The 26,889-nt window shown below is 39.6% G+C and overlaps 1 protein-coding gene across 1 annotated transcript in view; it reads left to right on the top strand.

The window, feature by feature from the left end:
* Nucleotides 1-14,968: 14,968 nt before the first annotated feature.
* Nucleotides 14,969-26,889, top strand: part of FGF12 (fibroblast growth factor 12) — a 504,561-nt gene continuing 492,640 nt past the window's right edge. Inside the window, exons 1-2 of the mRNA XM_003363362.5 lie at nt 14,969-15,206; nt 15,368-15,510. Coding sequence (XP_003363410.1) covers nt 15,498-15,510 — 13 coding nt within the window. The 5' untranslated portion in view covers nt 14,969-15,206; nt 15,368-15,497. The remainder of the gene's footprint in view (nt 15,207-15,367; nt 15,511-26,889) is intronic.

Genomic DNA, 26,889 nt, shown 5'->3' with positions numbered 1-26,889 from the left:
AACTCTTACAAAGCTGCATGCATTGACAAAGTGGGAGTCAGGGGTGGAGCTTGGAGCTTAGCGTAGTAGTGGTCTACATTGTCTAAGTATAATTGTGTTTCATGACCTGAAGCTGGGCATCTTTGGTTTGAGTCACATATCTTCATCTATAGCACACTGGACCTTTGCTCATAATGAGAAATGATGTCAGTAGCTGAGAGGCATATTGTGTGACCCAGGTTACATGGGTTAGGTTTCTGAATCGCTTTGGTCGGCTCCGTTTCAGACATGGAAAGAAAAGTTTAAATGTAGCCATTGATTGAGAGAGACTTGAGTCTGTCCCAGAGCTGACTCCCGCAGAGCCCCATACCAGGTGCAGACACATTTCACAGAGTTGCAATTTCACTTTTATCCTCCTGAGAGAACAGCCTCATTCTTCCAAGTATAGGATTTTTAAGATACTGGGATAAAAGCCCACCTTTCATGTGCGGGTGACTCAGAGAGCAGGGAGTCAGCAAGGATGGGGTAAGCCAGCCCCCAAGCTGCTACAAAGGAGCATGAGGTACGTTTCCCATTTTCAGCCTTGTGGCCTCTCAGAGATATTTCCTCCCCAGGGCTCTGAGTGAGCTTCCACAGCTTTGGAATATCCCAGCAGTTTTAACCAGAACAGGAAAACAGAAATCATAGGTACCATTTTCTTTCTTTTTTCTTCTTCTTCTCCCCAGCCCTCCCTCCCCTCGCCCCAGTACATAGTTGTATATTCTGGTTGTAAGTGCTTCTGGTTGTGCTATGTGGGACGCCGCCTCAGCATGGCCTGATGAGCGGTGCCATATCCGCGCCCAGGATCTGAACCAGCAAAACCCTGGGCCGCCGAAGCGGAGAGCACGAACTTAACCACTCGGCCAAGGGGCTGGCCCCTAATGAGAAGGAACATTTTATTTTTTTTTTGAGGAAGATTAGCCCTGAGCTAACATCTGCTGCCCATCCTCCTCTTTTTGCTGAGGAAGATTGGCCCTGAGCTAAGATCTGTGCCCATCTTCCTCTTCTTCACATGTGGGACGCCTGCCACAGCGTGGCTTGATCAGTGGTGGGAAGGTCCACGCCCAGGATCTGAGCTGGCAAACCCCATGCCACTGAAGCAGAGCATGTGAATTTAACCACTGCTCCACTAGGCTGGCCCCTATAGGTACCATTTTCAGTGATATGATTGGTGATAGTCAATTTGACACATTTTCTGAGGGATTACGGCCCTAGAGAAAGATGCAGAGGTGACTGGACCTTCTCCCTCCAGAGGCTCACTATGGGGTGATTAAGAACATCCAAAAATAATTAGAGGGGGCCACTCATTCAACAATACTTCTTGACAGAATTTGTTTACCCAAATCATATTCATCAAAGAGTAAAAAGGATTTGATGGAACCAGGAAATGTTTTTTGTTTTGTTTTATTTCTAGAATACCGTATTTGGGATAGTTTTATAGGTAACTGAGAAGACTTTTTGAGAAAAATGATTGCTCAAGTGACAAAAAGTTTCAGTCATGCAAGGTGAATAAGTGCTAGAGCTCTGTGTGCGACATAGCACCTGTAGTTAACAATGTTGTATTGTGCACCTAAACATTTGTTAAGAGGGCAGATCTCACATTAAGTGTTCTTACCACAACAAAATAAAACAACAACAATAACAAAAACAAAGGGAGACAAAGAAACTTTTGGAGATAATGGACATGTTTATTACCTTGACTGTGGTGATGGTCTCATGGGTGTGTGCTTATGTCCGAGCTCATCAAATTGGATACACTAAATATTTTAAGTATTGTTTTTTGGAGGAAGATTAGCCCTGAGACAGCATCTGCTGCCAATCCTCCTCTTTTTGCTGAGGAAGACTGGCCCTGAGCTAACATCCACGCCCAACTTCCTCTACTTTATATGTGGGATGCCTGCCACAGCATGGCTTGACAAGTGGTGCATAGGTCTGCACCCGGGATCCGAACTGGTGAATGCCGGGCCGTGGAAGGGGAGCATGCAAACTTAACTCCTGCACCACTGGACTGGCCCCGAAGTATGTGAAGTTTTTTGTATATCAATTATACCTGCATAAAGCTGTTAAAAAAAAGTTTGGATAGGAAGGGTGCATTTCAGAGGTGAACAATGTCCTAAAGGCAGGGCAGCGGAAGGGTTCTGGGCACCTAGAGTGGTCCTCTTAGGACAGATTGGAGGGGACAATCGGAAGTACTGTAGAAAAGGTTCTTCTGGGGCACCTTGACAGCCAGCTTAACTTCTCTTTAATTGGATAGGCAACACTGTAAAACTTTGAAAGTGCTATCTGGAAGCATTTGATGATTGCCCCTGTACAACCTAAATCCTGGTCTACAGTTACTATTTCACAATTCACCCAGTCTGTTGTATGGCATAGACTTCTCTGGGCAACTGGAAATCCAGCGTATTTTCAAATAATAAATGACATTGTAATTCCAGATGAATGAAGGCTCAGAAATATCAACCACAATGGGTTTTCCAACCACCACTTCAGTTTGGGATTTGATGTGAAAATGTGAATACTATGAATAATTTTCTTGCTTTGGGCAAAATGGCCCTAGAAACTCAATAACCATAGAGAATCTTTAGTTTATTTTGATAAATAATATTTTGGCTTAGATGAGACAAAAAAAAGAAAAAGGAAACTCCTCTCTCCTCCTTCTGACTATATTCCTTTGAATAACAGTATCACCTTTCTCCTTAGTTTAAATATAGGTAAATATATAGGTATATTTTTTAAAGTAGTTTCCTCTTGTTCTTCACTTGACTGTTACAATATTCTCAGTGATTTAGGAAAATTGGTGTATTTATCTAGTTGTCTAGTTTTGATCAAAGTAATAGATTCACATTTAAGTATTTCTGTTTCAAATTTCTTAAGAAGTTCATCAATTGAATATATATGTGTATGTATATATAGTTCCACTCTTTCTAAAGTACGCAGAGCCCTAAACTAGTAACAGTCAGAGCAGTGTAGAATACTGGATTGGACCTGACCCTGGGAGGCAGGAGGAATAGATTCTACAGGGAGTCTGCCACATGGCAGCTTAGTGATGTTGAGAAAGGCACATACCTGCTGTGGGTCTTGATTTTCCCTCAGGAAAATCCTCCCCTTTCCTGCCTTCAACTGGTATTTATTGATGTCTGTTAGGTGTCGTACCCTGTGCTAGATATTGTACATACGATTCCGTGGTGCTTTCCCTCTCAAAGCTTAAAGTCTGAAGGGGGAGACCTAAGGTCACCCAGCATTTTAAGTCGTGGAAGAGGAATGTCCAGGGGTCTATGCTAGCCCAGGGTGAGGAGCATCGAACACACAGGAGGATATGAGAAAGTTTTCTGCAGGGGCTGACATTTGTGTTGAATTTTGAGTGAGCTAGAAAGACAAGGGGGCATGAAGTCTTCACAGGCAGGGAGAACAGCACAGATGAATGCACAGAGGCATGACACAGTGTGATACACTTCTGGGAACAGCGGGAGGCTCCTGGTTGGAGAGAAGGATAAGCTCTGGGAAAAGTGGACAATGGAGCTGGAAATGTAGTGGTGAAGCCCTGTTAGGCTTAGCTGAGACTACCACTGCTGCTAATGATGACCACCTTTTGTTGACTGAACTGAAAATACAAGTTAAGCATATTTGTAGATTTTAAAGATCGGCAAATTTAGAGTTGCAGAGTGCCTAGCTTTTTACCAAATAGTCATTTTGAATAGGTATCGCACCATTTCTCTAATACAAACAAGTATTAGAAAGATCTGCTGGGTTAACCGAGACATGTTACCAATGTCAGGAAATGATGAAGTATGGAAATGATGATGTCCTTGCATGATATAAAATTTTACAACTGTTCACTTAAATATTCACCAAAGTGCTTTGGTAAACTACTTCAAATATTAGCATATTCTTAAGAATAATACTTCTACAACTTGCTACTATTTGTCCCGCTTTCATTCTCCTGAGCATAGACATTCAGGATATTTTTCATTTTTTGGCACAATTTTATGAGCACTCAAATTAAAACTATTTTTCATATTTATTTTAGTAGTAACATATTAAAAACTAAACAGAAAAGAAAGTTAAAGTTAGAAATTGCAGTGAGAGAGAAGTGTTGAAATTCAGTTGACCAATGATCACGATTTCAACCACATGTGAAGTTCAACTACTTTTGTTAGGTTTATTTACCTGTAATCTTGTGAATCTTAATAATAATCATTCACAAACTAGAAGAGTTGTAAGGATTAGAAATAATACTAAAAAGTGCATAGTATATAGAGTAAGGGGTTAATAAACAGTACTATTGCTTTTCAGGCTCTGTGCCAAGTGTTCTCTTTAACTTGCCACCAGGGCAGGGCAGATGGGAGCGGTGAACCAGTGAGACTTCTGTGGGAGCAGAAGCGTTGGAAGAGGTAGAGCTGGTAGGGCTGCTATCCTGAAGGTTGTTTGGAAGACATGGGCTTAAGGAAGAGAGACAACACCACAGCTGGAAGGTCAGAGGCTGGATCTTGCACCATGCTGATTAGGGAGCTGAGGATGTAAATGCAAGTCAGATGCAAAGCTGGTGGCCAAGTGGAGAGAAAGAACCCAAGATCAAATTGCTGAGTACGTGAGGTCAAAGGGTAAAGATCCAAATTTGCATGTGGCCAGATTTGTTTTGTGCAGTCTCAACAGCTTGGAAAGTCAAGGTTGGACCCTCAAAGGAGCTGCACTGTAAAGGGTCTAGGGGCAAACATATGTGCAAGATTCAGTCTTTGTAGTCCAAGAGCTAAGACTGACAAGACAAGCAAAGATGAAAACAGTCAATGCAAAGTCCAAAGGAGAGCATGCCAAGGGCTTTGATGGATGTAAATAAGTTACACTGAAGGCCTTTCCATCCAGGAAATTCCTCTGCCCCAATGTTGTAGCAACTACCCGAAATGGTCAAGGCTATTGGGACAGAATTAAATCTTTCATCCTTCATGGTTCCTGCTCCTTCTCTGACTGGTAAAGAAATGCACTCCCACTCTTGGGCTTCCATAGCACTAGTTTATCCAAACACCAGTGGTGGAAGATGTCTTACCTACCTAGTATATGTCTCTGAGGCCTGTGCCAAGGCAGAAACTTAAAATTCTGGAGGTGATTGGTTGATTCCTACCTCTGTAGTTCACTTGCTGTGTATTTTGAGCAAATAATATACCTTCTTGGAGCCTCAATTCCTGATCAGTGTTATTATCGGTACTTAATAAGACAGTGGATATAGAGCACCCAGCATGATAGACAAAAATTAAGATGTCTGTTAAATTCAATGTATGGAATTCATAATATGAATGAATATAAATATAAGCTAGTCAGGTACCTTATGTGGTGTTAGGGGCTACCTTCAGCTTGAGGAAGAAGTTTGATTCCCTACATTATCACACTGTCCTTTTGATAAATTCTCTGATATTACACAAGAACAAGTCATTCTCTTCTCTTAGCAATTTTACCAGCATGATAAAGTGTTGACATTTTAATCTTATTGGACAAATAATCCACAAAGAAAGATGCTTAAGTTAATTTCACAAACTTATTTGATTTTCTCAGTGTTGATTTCTCGTCTGAATTCTGATTTTCAGTTTATCATTAAGATGGATGAACTATTCCATTTCTTGTTCCTTTTTCATATCCTTTCAGTTTTGTTGCATTCAGACTCCCATGGTCCTCCATTCAGGGCCTGAGGGATACCTGTTGCATGATCTCCACCCTTTAAAATAATTAAAAAACAAAACTCAAGTGTAAGAAGGCACCATCTGTTGGCCATTCTCCCATCTCCATCTGTGCTGCCCAAAAATGTCTGCTTTCTGTACATACATTAGTCTTTTGGCACTATTATCCAGAGCAAATAATGCTGAACGTAATAATAGCAAATGATTTGGCATGTTCATCAATGTGGAAACAGGGTTGACAAATGCATAGTAATGTATCTTGCAAGAATACATCATCTTTTAAATATGCTTCTCACACATACTTACATGCAGTCGAGTAAACACCACATCCATTATTAGAAAGGTAGAGTGGCTTTTTGTATTCTGGGAGGATTTTTGATAGATGATTGCTATATTTAGCCACTGGAGCTAACATCTCACTTATGGGGGGAAAGAAAAACCTTCTATTCAGGGAGAAAACCAAGAATCAAGGTATTTTAAGTTCCCTGCTTAAAAAGAGAAATAATAATTAGGACAAAACTAAGGGAAATGGGTAACAGGATCAAACAGTAACATTCAGTTATATTTAGGACTTGAAACTGGAAAATCAAAATCTATGAAATATTGTCACTTGTGCATTACTTTCTTCAAATTGTTCCTTCTTCCCTGGACTGAGTCAGGACACTGGTTCAGCTCATGGACGTCTATGGAGACAAGGAGGGAGATTGTTAATGAGGAGTGTGTGTGTATGTCGGTGGTAGTGGAGAGAAGGTGGGAAGTTAGGGAGATGGGAAATCCCAAGATCAGAGGGAGAAGAAATAAAGAGTGAAGAAAGCTCAAGTCTAACAATGACTAAGTGGAGAACTTTGTTTCTCCGACCTCTGACCTGGAGATTCAGAGAGAAAAGAGCAAGAATAAAGCAGGTTGATGGGCTACATTGAAGGACTCAGTCGTAGACCTAGTTTAGAACAAGCACTGCTATTCAAAGCTGGCTTTTATTTGCTCCAGGGATATAATGAATGAATGAATCAGCTGAGTTGATTTACTGATTGACTTATTAATGAATTCAGAATATAATTACTCTATGCCTACTACGTGCTGGGCACAATGCTATGTGATAGGAATATTACACCTTTATAGAGAGTAGACATATAAATAAATTATATACATGAATTAAAAATACTGAAAATACTATGAAGATTCAGGGAAGGATTCTCAGGGGAAGTTTTAACTGGATTTTGAAGAATAAGTAAGTTTCCTAGGCTGAGAGAAAGTGAGCCCAAATGTTCCATCCAATCCTGTAGCTCTATGAAATGGAGTTTTCCTCCTTTATTTACTATAGCCTGGATTCATCTGCCAACTTGGGTTGTTAGCATGACGTTGGGGGTGAAGGAGAAAGAAACAAATGAAAAGACATAGGGGAGACAGGAGCTGTGAGGCAAGTAGAAGGAGGTTGTTTTGACAGGATCTGTAACTTCGTTCAGTGGTTGAATGGCATTAACGGGGCCCAGTGGACTACTCTGTCTTCACTTCAACCTGTTCTATGTTCTGTACTTGAGTACTTTTGTACTTCATCAACATGGGGAATAGTCAGGTGGTAAAGAGACAGTAAAATATTGGGTAAAAGGATTGACTTTGGATTCTAGCAATTCCAAGCTCAGATCCAAAAGTCTTTCCTTCTGTGGGCCTCAGATTTCTCACATACAAACTGAAGGAGTTGGGCTAGAGAGCCCTTGGCCCTTTGAGCTCTGACAATGATGCCAAAAGGAATGTGACATCCTGTGTGATAGCCAAGGGCTAGCATGCTCTCTAATGAGGAGTGATGCTGTTGTCCACACACAGAAACTTCCAGTGTTAGGGCTAGAAGGGACCTTACAGACTGTTTTGTTCAAATCCTTTCTTTTACAGAGGAGGATACCAGGATTAAATCTCAATGCTTCCCAATATCCTTCGTATAACAGCTATTAATTATTAATAGCTTGCAGTTCTCCAGAGAGAAGGAAAAATGTTGATTGAATGAATTTGGAAGAGATTGGGTAGGCTGAATGAGAGGTTTGCCAGTCATAATACAGAGACATAAATTTAAAATCAGATGAAAAGCAATAGATATTTTAAAGTGAGACAGACTTTAGGTGACTGAGAGAGGGCCTGAGAGCATTGGCAGCATCATGGTCATACAACCTCAGGGCCTAGAAATCAGTGTACAAGAGAACCCTCCATGAGAGCAGCAGCCTTGGTTTCACCCCTAACTCTGGCTTTACTTCCTTGGTTTCCTTCTTTGGTTTCATCTCTAACCCTGGCTTTACTTCCTTAACAGCTAGTTCAGTAGACTCATTTCAGTCGAGTAAAATGATTAAAGGGGAAAAAGAGGCAATGTAAAAAATTCTGGAAAATGCTTTTCTTAGGATAGCAAATATAGAAATCCATTTGTCTTTCTAGTAAATTGTAGAGTGTCAGTATTATCAAGAATTGGTTATGAATCTCTAGGTCTCTGTTAATAATGCCCTTGGGTTAATACACCTGTGGGATCCATTATGCTCTTGTATTCTTTTGCTGTTATTTAATTTCAGTTGGCTGAAATTACTCATTAATTTTTTCCTCCCTTTTTAATAGCGGGTTTTCTTTGGCATTAGTAACATCACTAATTGCTTCATTTCTGTATTCTACTTTGCCTAGGTAGCCACAGCAGCTAATTGAATTGGGATTTGAATATAAGCATAAACCAGAGAGAATTTCACCAAGTTAAGAACACTGGTAATGAAAGAAATTCTTTTTATTATTCATCACACAAATGATCCACTTGTGCCGCATTGATCAGGCATCATGTACAACACATCATGGAGGTGGTTTATTGCTGGCAACACATTACAATAGTTAACATTTTCTAGCCCTTCAGCAAGAACTTCTGGTTGTGTTTACTAAGTGAAATGAATAGAGTTCTAAAATGATAGTTTGCAGTGTAATACAAATAGGACAAGGCATCCAACCACAGAATGCACACAAATGTGCACACCATTACAGAGAAAGCTAGAATGAAATGGGGCATTGGCAGACTTAACTTCTAATCTTGTTTGTAACTTGCCACTTGACTTGGGAGCCGTTGTTTTTTCCCCATCCTGGGCCTCAACTCATTTTTCACTTTTGTATGACACATACTTGGACTACAGAATTTCTGAAGTTCCTTCTTCCAGCTGTAAAACTACAATATGAACACTGTGAGTCCACAGACTGCTGGTACACCTCGACATCTAAAATAGTACCTGGCATATAGTAGGTTCTCAATAAATATTTATTCAATGAGTTAATGACAGACGTTGGTTATATTTGTTGACATTTTAGGACGACTTGTTCATGTGCTATTTTTACCAGAAAAAAATAACAAGCATCCATGTATTTGAAATTTGGGGGGATTAGAGTATAGGGTGAGGAAATGGGTTTATTGCAAATGTCTGCATTCTTTAAGGTAGCATTTTTATGGTGCATTTTTAGACTAAAACTTGATGTATATTTGGTCTACTCTTATCACCAAAACTCAGTGATTGGGTTGGTCTTCATAATGATCCCAACCAGATTCAAGAAGTTATTTTTGCATGTCATTTTGCCACATTATTTCTTATTCCCAGAGTAGAAAGGGGCAATCAGTTGAAAAGTGTTATTTCCCAGTATTCTGTTTGGACTGATTCTTTTAATTTGTGTCTACTTGGGACCTAAACATTAATGAGGTTGGCATACCCCATTTTAGTGGGCATTATGCCAGTGCAACAGATGGGCCTTGAAACTGTCAGTTGATAGCTTGTGGATAAATCTCTAATATTGTCAAGTGGACAAAGTCCTTAACAAGAAATGTCAAAAATGTTTGTCAGTTGGCCTCCAGATGCCTTACCCATGCATCATTACTCTGCCTCACCACTCTGCAAGTCTCTTTAGACTTTTACTATCCTCCAGAGAAAGCAGTGTTAAACTGTATGGACAGGTGATTCCTTGGCAAGATACACCTAGATGACCTGCGTCCTTTTCTGCCATTTTCCATCTTTCATAGACTGTTCCTTACCTCCACTGCATACCTGCAATATGCATCATTTCCATTGAAACTTCATCACTTGCCATTTTCTTCTTAGGAAGACTGTTATTTTATCTTTACCCAAAGATGAGAATGAAAACCTCGCCCGTAGTAGGTAATTAAGATATGTTTGCTCTCTGAGGGACATTACCTAGTCTCTACAGCATTGTCATTCTCACACGGTTTTGCCACATTGACTCATCATCTTTTTGTCCTTTGCCATTTTTGTCATCTACTTTATTTTGCCTTCTTCTGCAACTAATTTCTTCCAGTCTCCTAGACTCTTTGTGAAGACATGGCCTACCTCTGAGTTTGTCTGAGAGATACTTGAGCCTAGGCATGATTATTATTATCTCTATATTATCTGATTATTACCTATTATTATTACTGTCTTTGCCCAAGAGTATACACTGAGCACATTTGTTAACTGCCTCATGAATCATAATCTTGCTGCCTCTTACAGATCACTTATGATCCTGTTTAACATCATAAGGAGCCATCAGGATAGCTGACTGATGCCTCTCATTTGCCAAGTGAGCTGGCTTTGTGGCCATGGGAAAAGCTTTATTTCGTTAAACTCATTCATTTACTTACCAGGTATTAAATAAAACCTCCTAAGTTCCATACACTGTTGTAGATGCTGGAGATACAACAGTGAACAAATAGACATGGTCTTTGTCTTTGTGGAGCATACATTCTGGTGACAGTTTGGAATTGACACCCTCTGTAGAGACTGTGAGCTGAACACCTGTTCCATCTTACAGTGAATACTGATTTGTAGTGGTGAGTTGGCCTCAGTATCATCACTAAAAAGAGTTCTAAATAGTCAATTGCTACTTTTTATAATAGATCATCCAGTTATAAAAGATAAATAGTAAGAAAACAGTGGGCATGAAGAAAAGATCACAAATTCCTCTCAGTTTATATTCAGCACTTCTGGAAGAACAGAATGAGTATATGGGAAAACAAATCTATGTGGGCTGGTAATTGATTTGACATATTAGCCAGGCTCTTTAAATTGTTAATTATAATATAATACATTGCTGTCAATTAATCCCAATCATTTATATTGTCTCTGTACATTCTAGTAGGAACCAAAGCTAGAGAATCTGAATATACGATGTAGCCAATCATTTACATGGATGAACCAGAATTAGGCTGGAGTGTCATTGTTGGTGGTGCTACTCTCATTCAGCTGTGTAGTGTAAGTAATACGGCTATTTAATTTACTGTCCAAACTAGGATAGTTTTTGGTTGTAAAAGGGAGCACCTCAAATACAAAGGATCTAGTCCCATCTAATTCTTGGCATATTGAAATAGCAAACTACCAGGCTGCTGGTCTGTTTCCCCTTTTTCAAGTTCATTATCAAGAGAGTTCATCGTAATTAGGTCAAATGACTTCTTATTAGCACTTTCATGAAGCAATTCTGCCCTTAAATTCTCTCCCACTTTGGCAGGGTGAAGGGGGACCCTTTTATTGTTAAAAAAAGAGAGACGGGGGCTGGCCCCGTGGCCGAGTGGTTAAGTTCAAGCGCTCCGCTGCAGGCGACCCAGTGTTTTGTTGGTTCGAATCCTGGGCGTGGACATGGCACTGCTCATCAAACCACGCTGAAGCAGCTTCCCACATGCCACAGCTAGAAGAACCCATAACGAAGAATATACAACTATGTACCGGGGGGCTTTGGGGATAAAAAGGAAAAAATAAAATCTTTAAAAAAAAAAAAAAAGAGAGAGAAACTTGAAGCCTTCCAGCATCTAATTCTAAACCTTCAGGCTGACTAACTGCCCAACTCTTCCGTGCTCCCACTCCACCTGTGATGAGCTCTATCTTGTACCTTACCATATCTTTTAAAATTATTTATGTTTCTATCACCTTTAATAAGCTTTATGCTTCTGTAGGTCAGACATCATGTTTTATTCATGTTTTAATCTCTCTGTGCCTCTGGTTGCTCATCTTTAAAATACAGATAGTAATAGTACTAATTTCATAGAGTTTTATGAAGACAAACTTAGTGAAAACATTTAGAATTCTTGTAATAGTACCAGGCACATAGTAAGCTCTTAGTGGTGTTAACTACTAGTGCTATTATCATCATCATTATTTGTTATCTAGTGCCTGTAGTCAATGTCATATTGTGTAGACAATGTCATACAAAAACATGTATCCTAAATATTATTAATTCATCAAATATTTGTTAGTGTTTCCTATATTCAAGACACTCTATAGACTACAAAGATGAATCAGGAGCCCATTTTTTCAGTATGGTTGAGGAACAGGAATGAGATATGCATGTAAATAATTCTAATACAAAATAAAAGATACTAAGTGATATAAGAGGTAGAGATATAGCAACACTGCTGTTTCTAATAGAGGATATTTTCAGATTGCAAGGATCAGGGAAGACTGTTGGAGTGAAATGGAATTTTGTTGAATCTTGAGGAAAATACAAGATTTGGATATGTAGACATTTGTGTTGGTCATGTAAGAAGGCGAAGATATTCCAAGGATGACTATGTAAGTAAAGATCTGGAGAAGGAAAATCTTGAGATTTGCTTAGGACAATGGCAAGTATTGTCTAGGAGATAAGCTCAGAGAAGACTTGAAAGGTAGTTTGGATCCAGATACTGATAGAAAGGTCTTGAGTGTCAGACCACAGATTTTTGCATTAAATCTGATTTATTATTTAATAAAGCATCAGGGTTTTAAAAATTATAAATAAAAATAATGAAAATTCATGAACTAGGAGGTTCTCCTTGTTCCTGTTCACTGTAGATAATGGGAAGGCAGTTATATAAGAAATTATCCTGAAGTAGATGAATTGCCTCTGTCTGTGAGGCAGGACCCTTCTGAGTCTGGTTCAGCTCCACTATGTGACTCTTACCAAGTCAAGTACCCTCCCTGCCTCTCCACTTGTAAAATAATAACTATTAAGGGTGCATATAGAGGGACTCTAAAGGTATCTTCTTTTCTAAAACTTTTGAGAGAAAAGAGCATGTAATGGGTGCAGGGTTAGGAGCAGAAATTATTAATCCCAATGAAATAGGCTGTTGTTCTTAAGGAACAACTCTACTCTTACCCTTAGCAGGCATCCTAACCCTATCAAATTTTAAAGAAATCTTGAGTTTTGAGATTTTTCCAAATATTTACTTGGACATGCAATAGGAGATCCTAAAGGTTAGTAGACCCTAGGTCATGGCCTCTGTAACCCCACACTCGAGTGTTTCAATTTCCTGGTGCTGAATGGGCATGGGCTTTGCTGAGTCACAGTAGTCGATCAAGGGGAGTCCTCCACTAATTCCTGTCCCTATCTGGCTGAGCCATCATGATTAACATTTGTACTCATGGCCCTAAGGCATGGAAAGTCCCTTATTCAGGATGCCTTCTGAATCACCAGAAGAAGACTGAATTATAGTCTGCCTCAGGTTTCTTGGTGGGAGAACATGTTATTGTATTTCAATGTTTTGAAAATTGGGATTAGAAGTCTACTGTGGAGGGATCTTTGTGTAACCTGCGATGTGTGACTAATCTTAGCATCCCTCTCCTCAGCCATTCCAGATAATAGAGTTTTCTAGATTTGTTTTTATGCCTGAGAATAAGACTGTTTAATCTCAAGGAGAGAAGAATATTCTCTTGGGAGAATTTGGACTATTGAAAAAAAGGTAGTATATATACACTTTTTTTTCCTATTACACATTATGCAGATATGAATATAGTGCAGGGGGTTTTTCTTTTTCTTTTTTCATTCTTTCTTTTTTATTAAAGTATAGTTGACAGACAATATTATGTTAGTCTCAGGTATACAACATAGCGATTCAACATTTATACACATTACAAAATGATCACCATGATAAGACTACTAACCATCTGTCACCATACAAAGTTATTAAAATATTATTGACTATATTCCCCATGCTGTAGATTACATCCCTGTGACTTATTTACTTTATAACTGGAAGTTCGCACCTCCTAATCCCCTTCACCTATTTCACCCATGCCCCCCCCCCCCATCCCTCCCCTCTGGCAACCACTAGTTTGTTCTCTGTATCTATGAGTCTGTTTCTGTTTTGTTTCTTCACTTGTTTTGTCTTTTAGATTTCATATATAAGTGAAATCATATGGTATTTGTCTTTGTCTGATTTATTTCATTTACCATAATACCCTCTAGGTCCATCCATGTTGTTGCAAATGGCAAGGTCTCATTCTTTTTTTATGGCTGAGTAATATTCCCTTGTACATATATACCACATCTTCTTTATGAATTCATCTATTAATGGACACTTAGGTGGCTTCCATATCTTAGCTATTGTAAATAATGCTGCAAAGAACACAGGGTTCATATATCTTTCTGAATTAGTGTTTTTGTTTTCTTTGGATAAATATCCAAAGGTGGAATTGCTGGATCATATGGTAGTTCTATTTTGAATTTTTTGAGGAACCTCCATACTGTTTCCGTAGTGGCTGCACCAATTTACATTCCCACCAACAGTGCCCAAGGGTTCTAGTGTGGGCTTTTAAAATATTCCGATATGAAAGCAGTAAGTACTTCAAGGGGTGTTTGGCTTTGCCACCTTCCCTAGAGGCTTATACAAGAAAAACACTCTTCCTGTGAATCTTGTAAAAATGATCACGTATACAGTTTTAAAGTACGGGATTATCAATAAGAGACCTCCCCACGTTTGGGGACTCTGCTTCTTGGTAGATTATTGAAAAGAAGCTAAAATGAGCACCTTAAAAGGTCTTCAGTGGCTTTGGAGAACTTTAGAAGCCTTGGAGCCCGTTCATGGAACAGTTTTGAGGGGGAGGCCAAAGGAATCTCAGGCAGGCAAGAAAACTCTGAGTCTGCGTAGCAAAGAAGCGGGAGAATATTAATCTTTGGTAGACCCAGGGCTACTCCCACCCCTCCCCCCCAAAACACAACAAAACAAATACGGGAATGCGAAGAGAATATAAAATCAGTGGGGAAAATAGGTGGAGGAGGCGGAAGCATACACCTGGAAAGTTACTGCGGCAGCGAGGAAGGGAACCCCACATTGTGAGCATTAAAGAGGCTTTGTTACTCCCCTCCTCTTCCCTCCCTTCTGTCTTCTGAATAAAACTAGACCCAGTTCTGAGACCCTAGTCTCCTCTAAGCCTTCCGTAATCCATCCCGGAAAGTCGTATGAGACTGATGCACAATCCCAATCCAATCCATTTTCTAGTTTGCAAAGGAAAATCCGGTCCAGCGTTTATTTTTAGCAGCGCTTCCCTGTGACCGAATGCTACAGCGCTACAGCGGGGATAACTGAGGACTGTATTGGGCTGAGAAGCGAAGGGGGGCGGGGGAGAGGGAGGCGGAGAAAAGGGGAGGAGGGACGCCCTGCGCATGCGTGCCAGAGTCCATGCAAATCTGCTGTACATCCAGAGAGCAAAGTGGGATGATCTGTCACTACACCTGCAGCACCACGCTCGGAGGACAGCTCCTGCTTGCCCCTTCCAGACTCAGGTAAAAAAAAAAAAAAAAATTCTGAGAGGGCACTGTGTGCATGTCTTTCAATAGCAGATGCGCGTCGCAACCTATCCCCTGTAGAGGCAATCTGCTACTGCTGCTAAGTGTCCTTTGGTGGCAGATTGCAGCTTCAAGGTTTAAGAAATCCCGTCTTTCAGGAAGCCTGAGGGGAAGGAAGGAAGTACGGGCGAAATCATCAGATTGGCTTCCCAGATTTGGGAATCTGAAGCGGGCCCACATCTTCCGGCTAACTTCCATTGAACTTCCCAGCACTCGAAAGGGACCGAAATGGAGAGCAAAGGTATGTGGCTGTTCCCATCGGGGGACTTCCCTCTGCATGTGCGTGTGGCCGGGGCAGTCCTCAGCGAGGGGACTGCAGTGCTTGGGGAGCGAGCCTCGTACTAGGTCGATAGGAGAAGATGCTATGTCCGTTGCAGCACCAGGGAAGTGTGGCAGGAAGGCGACTTCTTTTTAACTCCCACAGCTTGGAAGACAGTGTTTAATACTCCATCAGTTGCGTAGTGAAGTGTGATGAGTTTTTTTTTTTTTTTCTTTTTGGGTGAAGGGGAGAGCCTTTAGATGGTGGGGGAGGAGAAATGTGTTGGTAGAGCAGTTTCTTTTTTGTAAAATGGATGGGCTCAAATAAATATATTTCATTTGCTTTAGGATTGCTGACAGGCGTGTTTCTATCTGATATGCGATAATGCATTGCTATAAAAAAAATGTTTGATTTCTCCACCCCCACCCCATGTAAATGGTATTTCTGGGTGTGTATGACCACATCCTACTGCATTTTGAATATATATCAGCAGGGAAATTGGGTCTATTTGAAACAGTGTGCGTTAGAACTGACCTCTAAGAAGAACAGTGGATCGGAGTACTGCTTGGCTCCCAAGCATGATGCATTTACTAGTTCTGGACATGTATACATTAATATTCTCCTCATAAGCAAATCTGCATAATGTACACATACTAACTGGTAAATGAACTGTAAAAATCAACTTCTGATGGCATATTTAACACATATAAACAAAATGACTATTAAAATTGTAAGATTGGATATCCTTTGGGTTTAACTCCATCTATGCAGGTCTCTTCTTCCTCCCTCTTCTCCTCCTGCCTAAAACGCCCACCAGATTGCAAGAGCCTTGAGTGATGTGGTCACATATCCAGGAGGAATATTGGATGTATTTAATTCTGGTGAAATCAGAAGAAATGATGTCAACTTTTATGAAACTATATTCATTACCCAGAACTCGAGAAGCTATATTTGAAACAAGGTTTTATTTTTAAACCAGGAATGTCAGTCATTGTGGTAATATGCTCAGGATCAGAGAGTGGTGGTGGGTTACCTATTTCTGGGCTGATTAATAAAACTGGAGTGTCTGCTGATAGCAGGTATATGTTCAATGAAGTATTTTAAGTATTTAATTAGTAGAGTTAAGTATTTGAACCTAGGTAAGCATTTACAATATGAAAAGAACTGAATCGACATGGATTCAGACTAGCTGGCAATTTTCAATTTAGACAAATTATGATTCACTGATGGGCATGACTAACAATGATGTACATATACGAGAGAACCCAAGTCTGTAAATATACTGAGGTATATGTTTATTAACTCTATTGTAGAATCCATTTTAAAATGAGAGGCCAGACTTAACTCCTGGAGGTCTGTAATATTCTAGTTGACTAAGTATTTCTGGAACATAAGCTTAACAACAGACAGAGTGTCATTTTACTATGAAGCAGGTTTTTTTGTACTTAGATGACACCTGCTATTTGGTTATTTGGCACGAGTTCTTGATAACATTTTTGCCTCCAATTTATACACTAATTCCTGGTCCATCATAAAAAGAGGATGTATCTTTTAGCGACAATTTTTTATTTCCCTTCTTTGCCTATAAAATATGCTACATGTCACTCAAAGTTCCAGGTGGTTTATATCTTAGATTGAGAACCATAGCGTTCTAGCTGTTCTGCCAGGCTTGGAGTTCAGAAAGGAGAATTTCAGAAATATATCTGAGAAGAATCAGGCCAGAAGTTCTGTGCTAATCCAGATAGCAGAGATACAGGCGTGAATCACAGTGCTGACCCAAAGGCAATGAAGAATTTACCCCAAGCCAATATTGTGGTCATTTTGCAGAGGTACCACGATTACCTTAGGCCAAAGACATGATGAAGGTCCTTATGCATGTTAGTTCTTGGATTTCCTTTACAAAATTGAATTAGCCAGATAGTGATCATATTAAGGATGCATAATTATTTACACATTGGCCTCTCTTTCTAAGTTGATGCAAATGGCACAGCTAAAAATGGTAGCGCACTTGAAATTTTTATTATAAAAGGGAAAAAAGTGTATGAATACAAGTGTATCCTATTCTGATTGGTGCATCTTTCATACTTTGTGCTGCCATGTACAAACTTCTTTCCCCAACAGATTCAAATCTAATTCTAGGAAGACATTCTCAAATGTAAGTACATATAATTATTTTTTTTTACTGGAAACTCTTTTAAGATATACTTAGAGAGTATTATTGCATGATTCAGTTGAGGGTTCAAGAGTTCTCCATCCCAGAAAAAAATCTAATGGCCCGATTCATCTTAAATCTTGTTGCCAGCATTTGACAACCTTCCTATTACCTCTAGCAGAGTCTCCAGCAAGTTGAACATCAGTTATCTACAAATAAGATCATTTTTTATTTCTTACTTATTGCTTTGCATCACTTCCTGTTATCCAGGGTAAAGAGGAGAGGAAAATAAATCAGTTGACCTAGCAATCAATTCATGATCTAATTTCAGTGATCTTTGTTTACCAAGGTGGTTATTATTGCTTCAAAGATTTGGGTTGGTGCACAGTCTGAACAGCTTTGACAGAATTTGTGTCTTTCAATGGTTCACAAACTTTGCTGCACGTTAGAATCATCTGGCATGCTTTCTAAACATCCTCATGCCTGGTCAAACCCCCTAGCAATTTTATATCAGGATGTTGGGGTGGCAGAGAGGCATAGGAATTTTTTAAAGATCTCAGGTGCAGTGATGTTTTGGAACCACTCATTTAGACTCTTGATTATCAAAATGTGGTTTGAAGACTACCTTTTTAGAACTGCAGAATCTTGATCGTTACTCCAGGCTTGTTGAATCATAATCTGATTTTTAGGAAAATCCCCAGATAGTTTGTATGCACATTAAAATTTGAAAGGCATTGATTTAGAGTGAGGAAAGAGGTTTCCTCTCTCTCTCTCTGCTCTTTTTTCCCCCTCCTGCCTGTATCACATCTTTTCTCTGTCTAGCTAGGTTCTCAACCTCAGGCTGGCATATTAGAAACACCTGTAGAGCTTTTAAAGCATAGAAGTGCTTAGGCTACGCACTAGACATTCTAGTTTAATTGGTTCTGGAGTGGGATCTGGGCGTAGGTATTTTTAAAAAGCTCCCCAAGTGATGGTAATGGATAGCCAGGATTAATCACTGGTCTAGGCACTTGCTACTCAAGCTGTGGTCCATGGACAAACCCCAGGACCCTTGGAACTTGTTAGAAATGCAGAATCTCAGGTCCTACCCTTGACTTACTGTATCAAATTTGAATTTCAACAAAATGTGCTGATCATTTGTATGCTCAATAAAGTTAAGGAAGCACTGGTCTAGATTTTAGGGAACTGATTGTATCTAAGAATGACACCACTCCAGGAACCTCAGTACAGAAGATTTGATATTATCTGACTAATCAGTGTGGAAACTCCTGGATATGTGATCATGGTATAGGTCTTTGGTTGCTTTTGGAAAGATGGAAAGAAAATGCAAAAGGAATTGCTTGCCTCATGGTTAGATCAGAAAATGGACTCACTTTTAAATACCCTTGCTGCTCTTCCTCAAGCCATTTACTTTCAACTCCTGATTATCTTTAAAGGCTTATTCTGTAGGTTCCCTTTGAGCTACTCACAATGTCCTGGTATTAACCCATGGTAGTGTGATATTAGACTGCTTAAATCCAGGCACATCTTAACAGAATGAATATAGTATCACCTTCTTCCCGTTGTCGTATGTCTCTCTGCTCAACTCTTTTGAGATTCATTTGATATGCCCCTTGCTCCATACATTCTTCTCTGACCCTCCTCACATCTAATTAATATTTTATTGACATTCTTTATATAACCTAAGTACCTGTTTGTCCCTCACATACTGCATTTTTTACAATCCGCATTGTAATTTTCCTGTTCTTTACTTAAGCAGGTATTTATTGAGTACCTGCTATGGTCCCAATGCGCTTAGTTCTGAGAATGTAAAAGAAAACTAAGATGCAATTATTGATCTTAAAGACCTCACTCTCCTGTCTCCACTAATAGATTAACCTTCTGGAGGGCATAATCTGCACCTCTAACATTCCTGCAGCTACCCTGGTGCCGGCCTCAGATAAAAATTTTGGTTTACATAGTAGGAATTCAGATTATATATGCTGAATTGAATAGGCTTAATTAGTTTATCATGCCCTGTTCATACATCCAGGAGGTTGTAAACTAGGAGAGATGAAAGAAGCTTGGCTATCGGAAACATCAGTTTGATTCCAGAACATAGAAGGCAATAACCTGACCTGCTTTGTCTATAGAGAGCGGCAGATGTGTTCCCAATGAAGATTCAACTCCGTTCTGAGTTTCACACCAATCATTAGACTTGAGTCAGGGGCATGAACCAACATATTTAAAGTATAGATGAGTCGTTCTCTGAAACCAGGATGGTTTGCCCCGCAGGAAAGAAAGGAAATGTCTATGTAGTAACTAGTTTAGCCGAGCTGGACAGTAATTTTAAGAAAAGCTACTTTGTGGCAAAAAAATCCACAAACAACTAAAACTCTGAGGCCATTGTGGAGGGATAAGTGAAATATAATACAGTAAAACATATGACATAATAGAATAGGTGTTGGGCGTAGGAAATCCCTGTTCTTATCTCAGCCCTGATGGTATAACCTTGGACAAATCACATTCCCTCTCTGAATCTCAAGATTCTTAAATATTAGAGGGAGTTCATTTCATTTAATTCAAAATATTTACTGAGCTGCCACATTTTTCCAGGCATGTTGTCAAATGCAGGGGATGGAGATATAAATGGTGTGTTAGCTTGCCCTCCTGGGGCTTACAGTCTAGGGAGACAAGAACAGGCTTACGACATGTTGATTTCTAACATTGTATATCTCTTCTGCATTCATCTTTCAGAGTTCTGGTAGGTTACCCAGGAGACTAGAATACAAAGTCTTGCAGCGATTAATGACCTCTATAGAGGCACTTAACATTCCACAGCACTGATGCCTGCCTTTTGTTCCCCCTTTGATTTCTTTAAACAAAATGTTTGTGCGTGAGAACATTTGAACTTGAGCTAAGTATCTACTCTAAAACCGGTTCCGACTGACTAGCTACCTAGCTAGTAACCTATTGTCTGACTTATTATGAGGCTTTCTAGCTTTAGTAAAGAGTCTGGAGGTGGCCAGCTAGTTTTCTCCCGTCATTCCCTTATCCCTGTCCTTTATGTCTTTAAGTTTCTGAAGTACTGACCCTGGTAGGTATGGTATTTTGTGTCTACTAAGTGACCAATAATGGTGTATTGGATTTGTTAATATTGGGTTTTCTGATTTGTCACATATTAACAGTTGTAAATAACATTCATGAGACACTTTGTATTTTTTCAAAGGGCTTTAATGTATGTAATTTTTCTTAAAACCCTGAGATTAGGCATTTTAACTTCAATTAATAGATAGTGAAACAGGCTCAGAAAGACTAAGTGACATAGGCAACTCATCTTTTGTTTCTCTGTAAAATAAGAATTATTGTACCCACCCCAAGCCCCATACCATAATATCATGATTATGAAATTAAACTTATACCAAAAAAGCATTTAGAGTTCTTTAGAATCGTAATGGTGGTCCAGTGGTTAAGATTCAGGGCTCTCACCGCCGCAGCCCAGGTTTGTTTCCCCATCAGGGAACCACACCACCTGTCTGTCAGTTGTCACACTGTGGTGGCTGCATGTTGCTGTGATGCTGAAAGCTATGCCACTGGTATTTCAAATACCAGCAGGGTCACCCATGGTGGACAGGTTTCAGTGGAGCTTCTAGACTAAGAGAGACTAGGAAGAAGGACCTGGCCACTCACTTCTAAAAAAATTGGCCATGAAAATCCTATGAATGAAGTGCAGCATTGTCTGATATAGCGCTGGAAGGTGAGAGGATGGCACCAAAAGACTGGGCAGTGATCTGCTTTGCTGTCCACAAGGTTGTTGGGAGTCAGAATCTACTCCATGGCACTAACAAAGAATCATAGTCTTTCATCATTAGTAGTTGTGTTTGTCTTTTTACTAGACTTTGAGATCCCGGAGGGGAGAAATTAGTCCTTTGCCATCTTTGTAATTTCAGCAGCAAGCATGCTGCATAGACATTCCACAAGTCATCTCCATTGACTTCTGCAAAGGCTTTAATTTGCCAAAAGGAATTTATTCTGTGCTTATTCCATATTTTTTATGGTAACTCCTTGAATACCTGAATTTGTCTCTGTGTTGCTTGGACTTAGTTTTGAGATAGTTGTATAACATCTGTGGGTGTGGGGCTGGAGATCCATTGGGTCAAGTTTTACACGTTGGATGGGTATAAAACATAAACTGTGTAAAATCTGGCCACTAATAAGATTCTTAGTCGGGGTGCACATCAGAATCACCAGGCACCTCGTGGTACATGGGACTCAGCTATTTAAGAAGCACCTTAGGTGATTAGGATGTGCGTTCTCAATTATGAATCAATAGATAAGCTACAGGGTGGTTAATATGAAATGATAACATGTACCTGTGTCCCTTATGAGGAAAACTCATAGCACCCTTACTGCCTGGGCTGTGACTTTTGTTATCACCCTCTTTAGTGTTAAGAGAATGTACACGTGGAAGAGAGACCCAACTCCTGTACTACAGGCTTGGGATAGAAAATAAACATGTAAATAGATGGCAAGTGTCTGAGGCTAAGAAGACACATTGTTTCCTCCAATGTCTTCATCCTCATCTCCTCCTTAACATCCTTGCATGCAGAACACAGTAGATTTTTTCTCCAAGATCTATGGCTATAATTCTAATTTTAATTTGCTCTTCTCTCCAGTTACTTTTTGAAGCAGTCTCTATCTCCTTGTCTTTGGGAATGTGGGACTCCCACCCAAGGAAATCATGGTATTTTGCTGCTGTGATGCAGCTGATGGTACCTTGGCAGAAGTCCCAAAGGACACCTGTTGCTCCTTCATGGACCTTTTCTTTTTTACTTGTTTTTTTAAGCATATACTTTACCTAGCTTTTTTTTTCTGGTGAGGAAGATTGGCCCTTGAGCTAACATCTGTTGCCAATCTTCCTCTTTTTTCTTCAGGAAGATTGTCATTGAGCTAATATCTGTAGCAGTCTTCCTCCAATTTGTATGTGGGACACCGCCACAGCATGGCTTGATGAGCATCGTGTAAGTTTGTACCTGAGATCCGAACCTGTGAACCCTGGGCCACCAAAGCAGAGCATGCAAACTTAACCACTATGTCACCAGGCTGGCCCCTCTGCCTGGCTTTTTACTTGAAACAAACTCCACCACCAGTGATTCAGGGAGCATAACTAACTGAAAGTGGGCTTTAAACTCTGTAAAAGAAGGAAAGGGAGGCTGTTATTCTGTGGTTCGGTTTTTGTTTTTCTCCTGTTTGTGGACTGGCCATTAACCTGAGAAGCAGCCAAAGGGGACTAGACTGCAGAAAAGAAACCCAGAAGCTTCCAGAACCCATTCAGAAGATAACTAAACGCATCAAAGATTCCCTTAACCAGCAGGCAGTGCCAATCTGCCAGTAACATGTCCATCTCTCCCTACCCTCATTCCTTCCTACAATTATCATGCATGTGAAACGGTCGGGTTTTTCTCAAATCCTCAAATACTGATAGCATACAAACAGGTTGAGCAAACCCAACACAAGGCAAATTGGGAAATTTCAACTTTTTGGAAACCGAAAATCTAGATATATTTCTGACTTTAAAAAAATGTTGAGGTGTTTTTTCTCTTAGTTTCATTCACATACTAAACTGGGTTTAGATGATCTACAAGTAAGAGAATTTCACAAGATTTATTACATGATAATTCTAATTGTTAAAATCTGGACAGTTTCAAATTAGGTTATCTAAGCAGTTTTCTCCAAAGGCATTGCTTTCACTTCAAAATATTTTTAACATTTCCAGCACGATTTAAAGTTGAATTTTGTTCACTTCTTTCTCTCTTCTGAGATCTAAAGGAGAAATATCTGCTATGAGTCAAGAGGAAGGTTGCCACGTAAATCAAGCTTTATTTGCAAGCCTACCAATAATTCAAAATGAGATGACATGGGAACTTTTTATCTGTGGGCTTTGCATTGGCATCAGCATAAAAAGCAAATTGATAATGCAAATATAGCAAAAGCCTCAATAATACTAGGGCGAGGGAGACAATGGAAGCAATTTTAAAACAAGATGATTCATTGATTTGTTTAATAAGCAGTATTTATTGAGTACCTATCATGTGTTAGATTTCCTAAGGCTGAGCTTTTCAAACTAGGGTATGCATAGTGGTGAGATTATGAGATTGTATACTGGGTGATTCACTGACGTATGGAAAACGTGATGCATGTTCTGGTGAAATAAAACTAATATTAGACTAGATGCTAGAAAACCGGGGGTCAGGTTCTAGTCCCTTTATTCAATGAAGGAATCTTGGGAAAACTCTTCCTTCTTGTCACTGGAGCGCAACATCCTAAGTCTTGTTTTTTTTTTTTTTTTTTTTTTTGGCTCTATTTGCCTATCGATTTCTACTTTCTTGTTACAAAGAAACTGCTTTTTCAGCTTTGTTTGTATTCTTCCTCTACTTGATCCTTTTTAGGCTTGATGTCTCTAGAAAGGGTGGTCATAATTACCACAATAATTTTGAACGACCCAGTAAAGGTTTGAGCTAGCTTTCTAATGCTGTGAGTTGTGTGACTGAAGTTGTTGAGTCTATAACTGGGTTGAGCAATTAATTTGGTTTCAAATGAGAAAGCACCAAGACTGGGGAAAATTGCTACGTGGCCGGAGTTTGTCGATTGCATGACTCTGACCACACATGGGCCCAGCTATGTCTGAACTGATGGGTGGGTGCAGCGGCCTCATGGAAAAGACTCCAGCTGAGGAGTCTGGGGACTTAGATTTGAATCCTGATTCCTGCCCCAACTCATTATTATGAGTTTGAGCTGGTCACTTCCTGTTTCTTTCCTTGTTTCTTCATCTGTGAAACAAGGGTGGATTAGCAGCAGTATTTTCATCTCTGCGATTGTAAGAACAGCATTTGTGAGGTTTCTGTAGGGACTACACATCTTGTTTAAGGATTTGTGGTTGATGCTTTGATCTCTCCTGTATCTTCGGCCAACTCGGTGGCATTTTTGCAGATGGTACATTATGTTTTTGTAATTTTTTTCACCCTTACATGTGTCTTCTTTACTATAAGATTAGTTTATTTATACGTCACTCATTTGTGAAGTTGATTTGGTGGATATGATTTTCTCTTCTCTCTGACCCCTAACCAGCATCTTCCCCCTACAAAAAGGAAAGACAAATAGAATAATGCCAAGGAACCCAAGTGCTGAGTGTTTTACTGACATTATAGAAAGGAAATTGGATTTTCTTTTAGTTCTCAATCAGTAGTAATATATTATTCAAAAATTAATTGCACTTAGTCCTTCATTGTCTTCAAACAATTTAAAAACCAATAACTATCTTTTCTGATGTTTCATTGGCTACTGATCATTTTAGATAGAAGTGTTTTTTGCTTCCAGATGAAAGTTATCCAAAGTCTAAGAGTCTTGTGGTTATTAAGCTGAATTTCTTGATTATGCAAAGAATAAAATACACTGATGGGGTGGAATATTTAACATCCATTAACATGTTTATGAACATGAGTTATAACTAGAAATACCGGTAATTTGATGATACTTATTTAAAAAAACAGTGATGTGAATATATGTACTGATTGCAATAATGTATAGTTTAGATGTCCCTGAGCCTACCGTAGATGGTAATATGCGCAAAGTGGCAATATGTGGGTAGTGATTATTGGATTATGAATGGATTCTTTTCCTTTTTCAAATCTTTCATCAGTATTTAAGTTTTTAAAATAAAGCATCCATACACTAGGTATTGGGCTCAGTTATAAACTTTTAAACAGATCTATTTAAAATGAACTCAAACAAATCTCTTCATACTTCATGGTTTAATGCTTTATTCATGTGAGATATTGAAAGGACATTTGAGGAGATGACTGAGTCTTTTGAAATAACGGGTATGTAGCTTTTACTATATACCAAGCACTGTTTCTCGTGTTAACTCACTTAATCCTCGTAACAATCCAATGAGCAGGCACTATTGTTATCCCTGTTTTAAAGAGAGGAAAACTCAGGCCCAGAGACATTAAAAACCTGTCCAGATCATACAACGAGTAACTGGCAGACTGGCTTCAGAGTCTGTGAGCTTAACCCCTACTGAATATCTAAGGCAAACTTTGCTCTAGTCTGGTCAATTAACCTACCTTTATTATTGAAAAACTAGTCCAGCTGTGTAAATATACATAAAACGTGCACGTTTTATTAGCCTTCAGGATACCCGATTTCTGCAGGCTCAGTCTCTCCCAAGCCCTGGGCCAATGAGATCCAGACTTGGGGAATCATTAGGAGTTCCTGCCTGCTATCAGGTGAGTATAAGAAAGAGCCCACTGCTCTCCTGTGCCTCAGGTTGGCTTCCAAGCCCAGGGGCTTAAGTAATTCTGGAGTTGCAACTGCCTTTTCCCAGCTCACTTGGAATAGCTGTCCTGCTTATCTGGGAAGCTCAGTGGTATGGTAGACAGATGAAAAGACCTGAAGTCTGACACACAACTGGCAACTTGTTAATCCCTGTGACTTGGGCAAGATAAATATGTGTGTCTTTGCCTCCTCATTTTGTACAATGGCTCTTTGAAGATTAATGGGACAAATAAAGAAAATATATATAAAGAACCAAGCACAAAATCAGTACTGAATAATAATAGCTGCTGCTGTTGTGGTTATTATCTGATCCTTAGGTTTACTACTTAATCTGTTCCTGTATGGGGCTGGCTTCTTGCCTTAAACTCCCCACTATCACGTTAGCCCCTTTGCAGCGAACTAGATACAGCTTTTGGTATCCTTCACGCCACCACATGTGAATGTTCCTGATGCAGAACAAGATTCCTACTTGGTGCTGGAAGCTGCGGCCTTTCTTACCCTTAACACCATATTTCTTCCTTCCCCTATCATTGTCTCTCCTCGCTACTTTGACACCAGCTGTGACTGGCCTAGAATTGGCTCCATTTCTTCATACTTTTCTTTAGACTTCTGACCCTTGCTGCTCCCATTAGTTTTCTCGTTCATCCTGCCTAGCTCTAGTTTACTCATTTTTCTCTGGTTGGAACCACCAGAATGCCATGCAGCTGTGGTATATGGTTTAAAACCATATTTCTTTAAGACATACTAGTTTAAGTCATACTGTAAAAATTAGAGTAGTGACATCAATTGGTTAATCCACTGATCTTTTGATCTGAATTTTTCTAATTTGTTCCCATTGTCTGGCCTAAAATGAAGTCCAGTTTCCTCAGAAGAGAGAACTTGACTGTTGTGAT

The sequence above is a fragment of the Equus caballus genome, chromosome 19, assembly GCF_041296265.1.
Source record: "Equus caballus isolate H_3958 breed thoroughbred chromosome 19, TB-T2T, whole genome shotgun sequence".
NCBI lineage: Eukaryota > Metazoa > Chordata > Mammalia > Perissodactyla > Equidae > Equus > Equus caballus.
The sequence above is the reverse complement of the archived record's forward strand: the minus strand, read 5'-3'. Positions and strand labels throughout refer to the sequence as shown.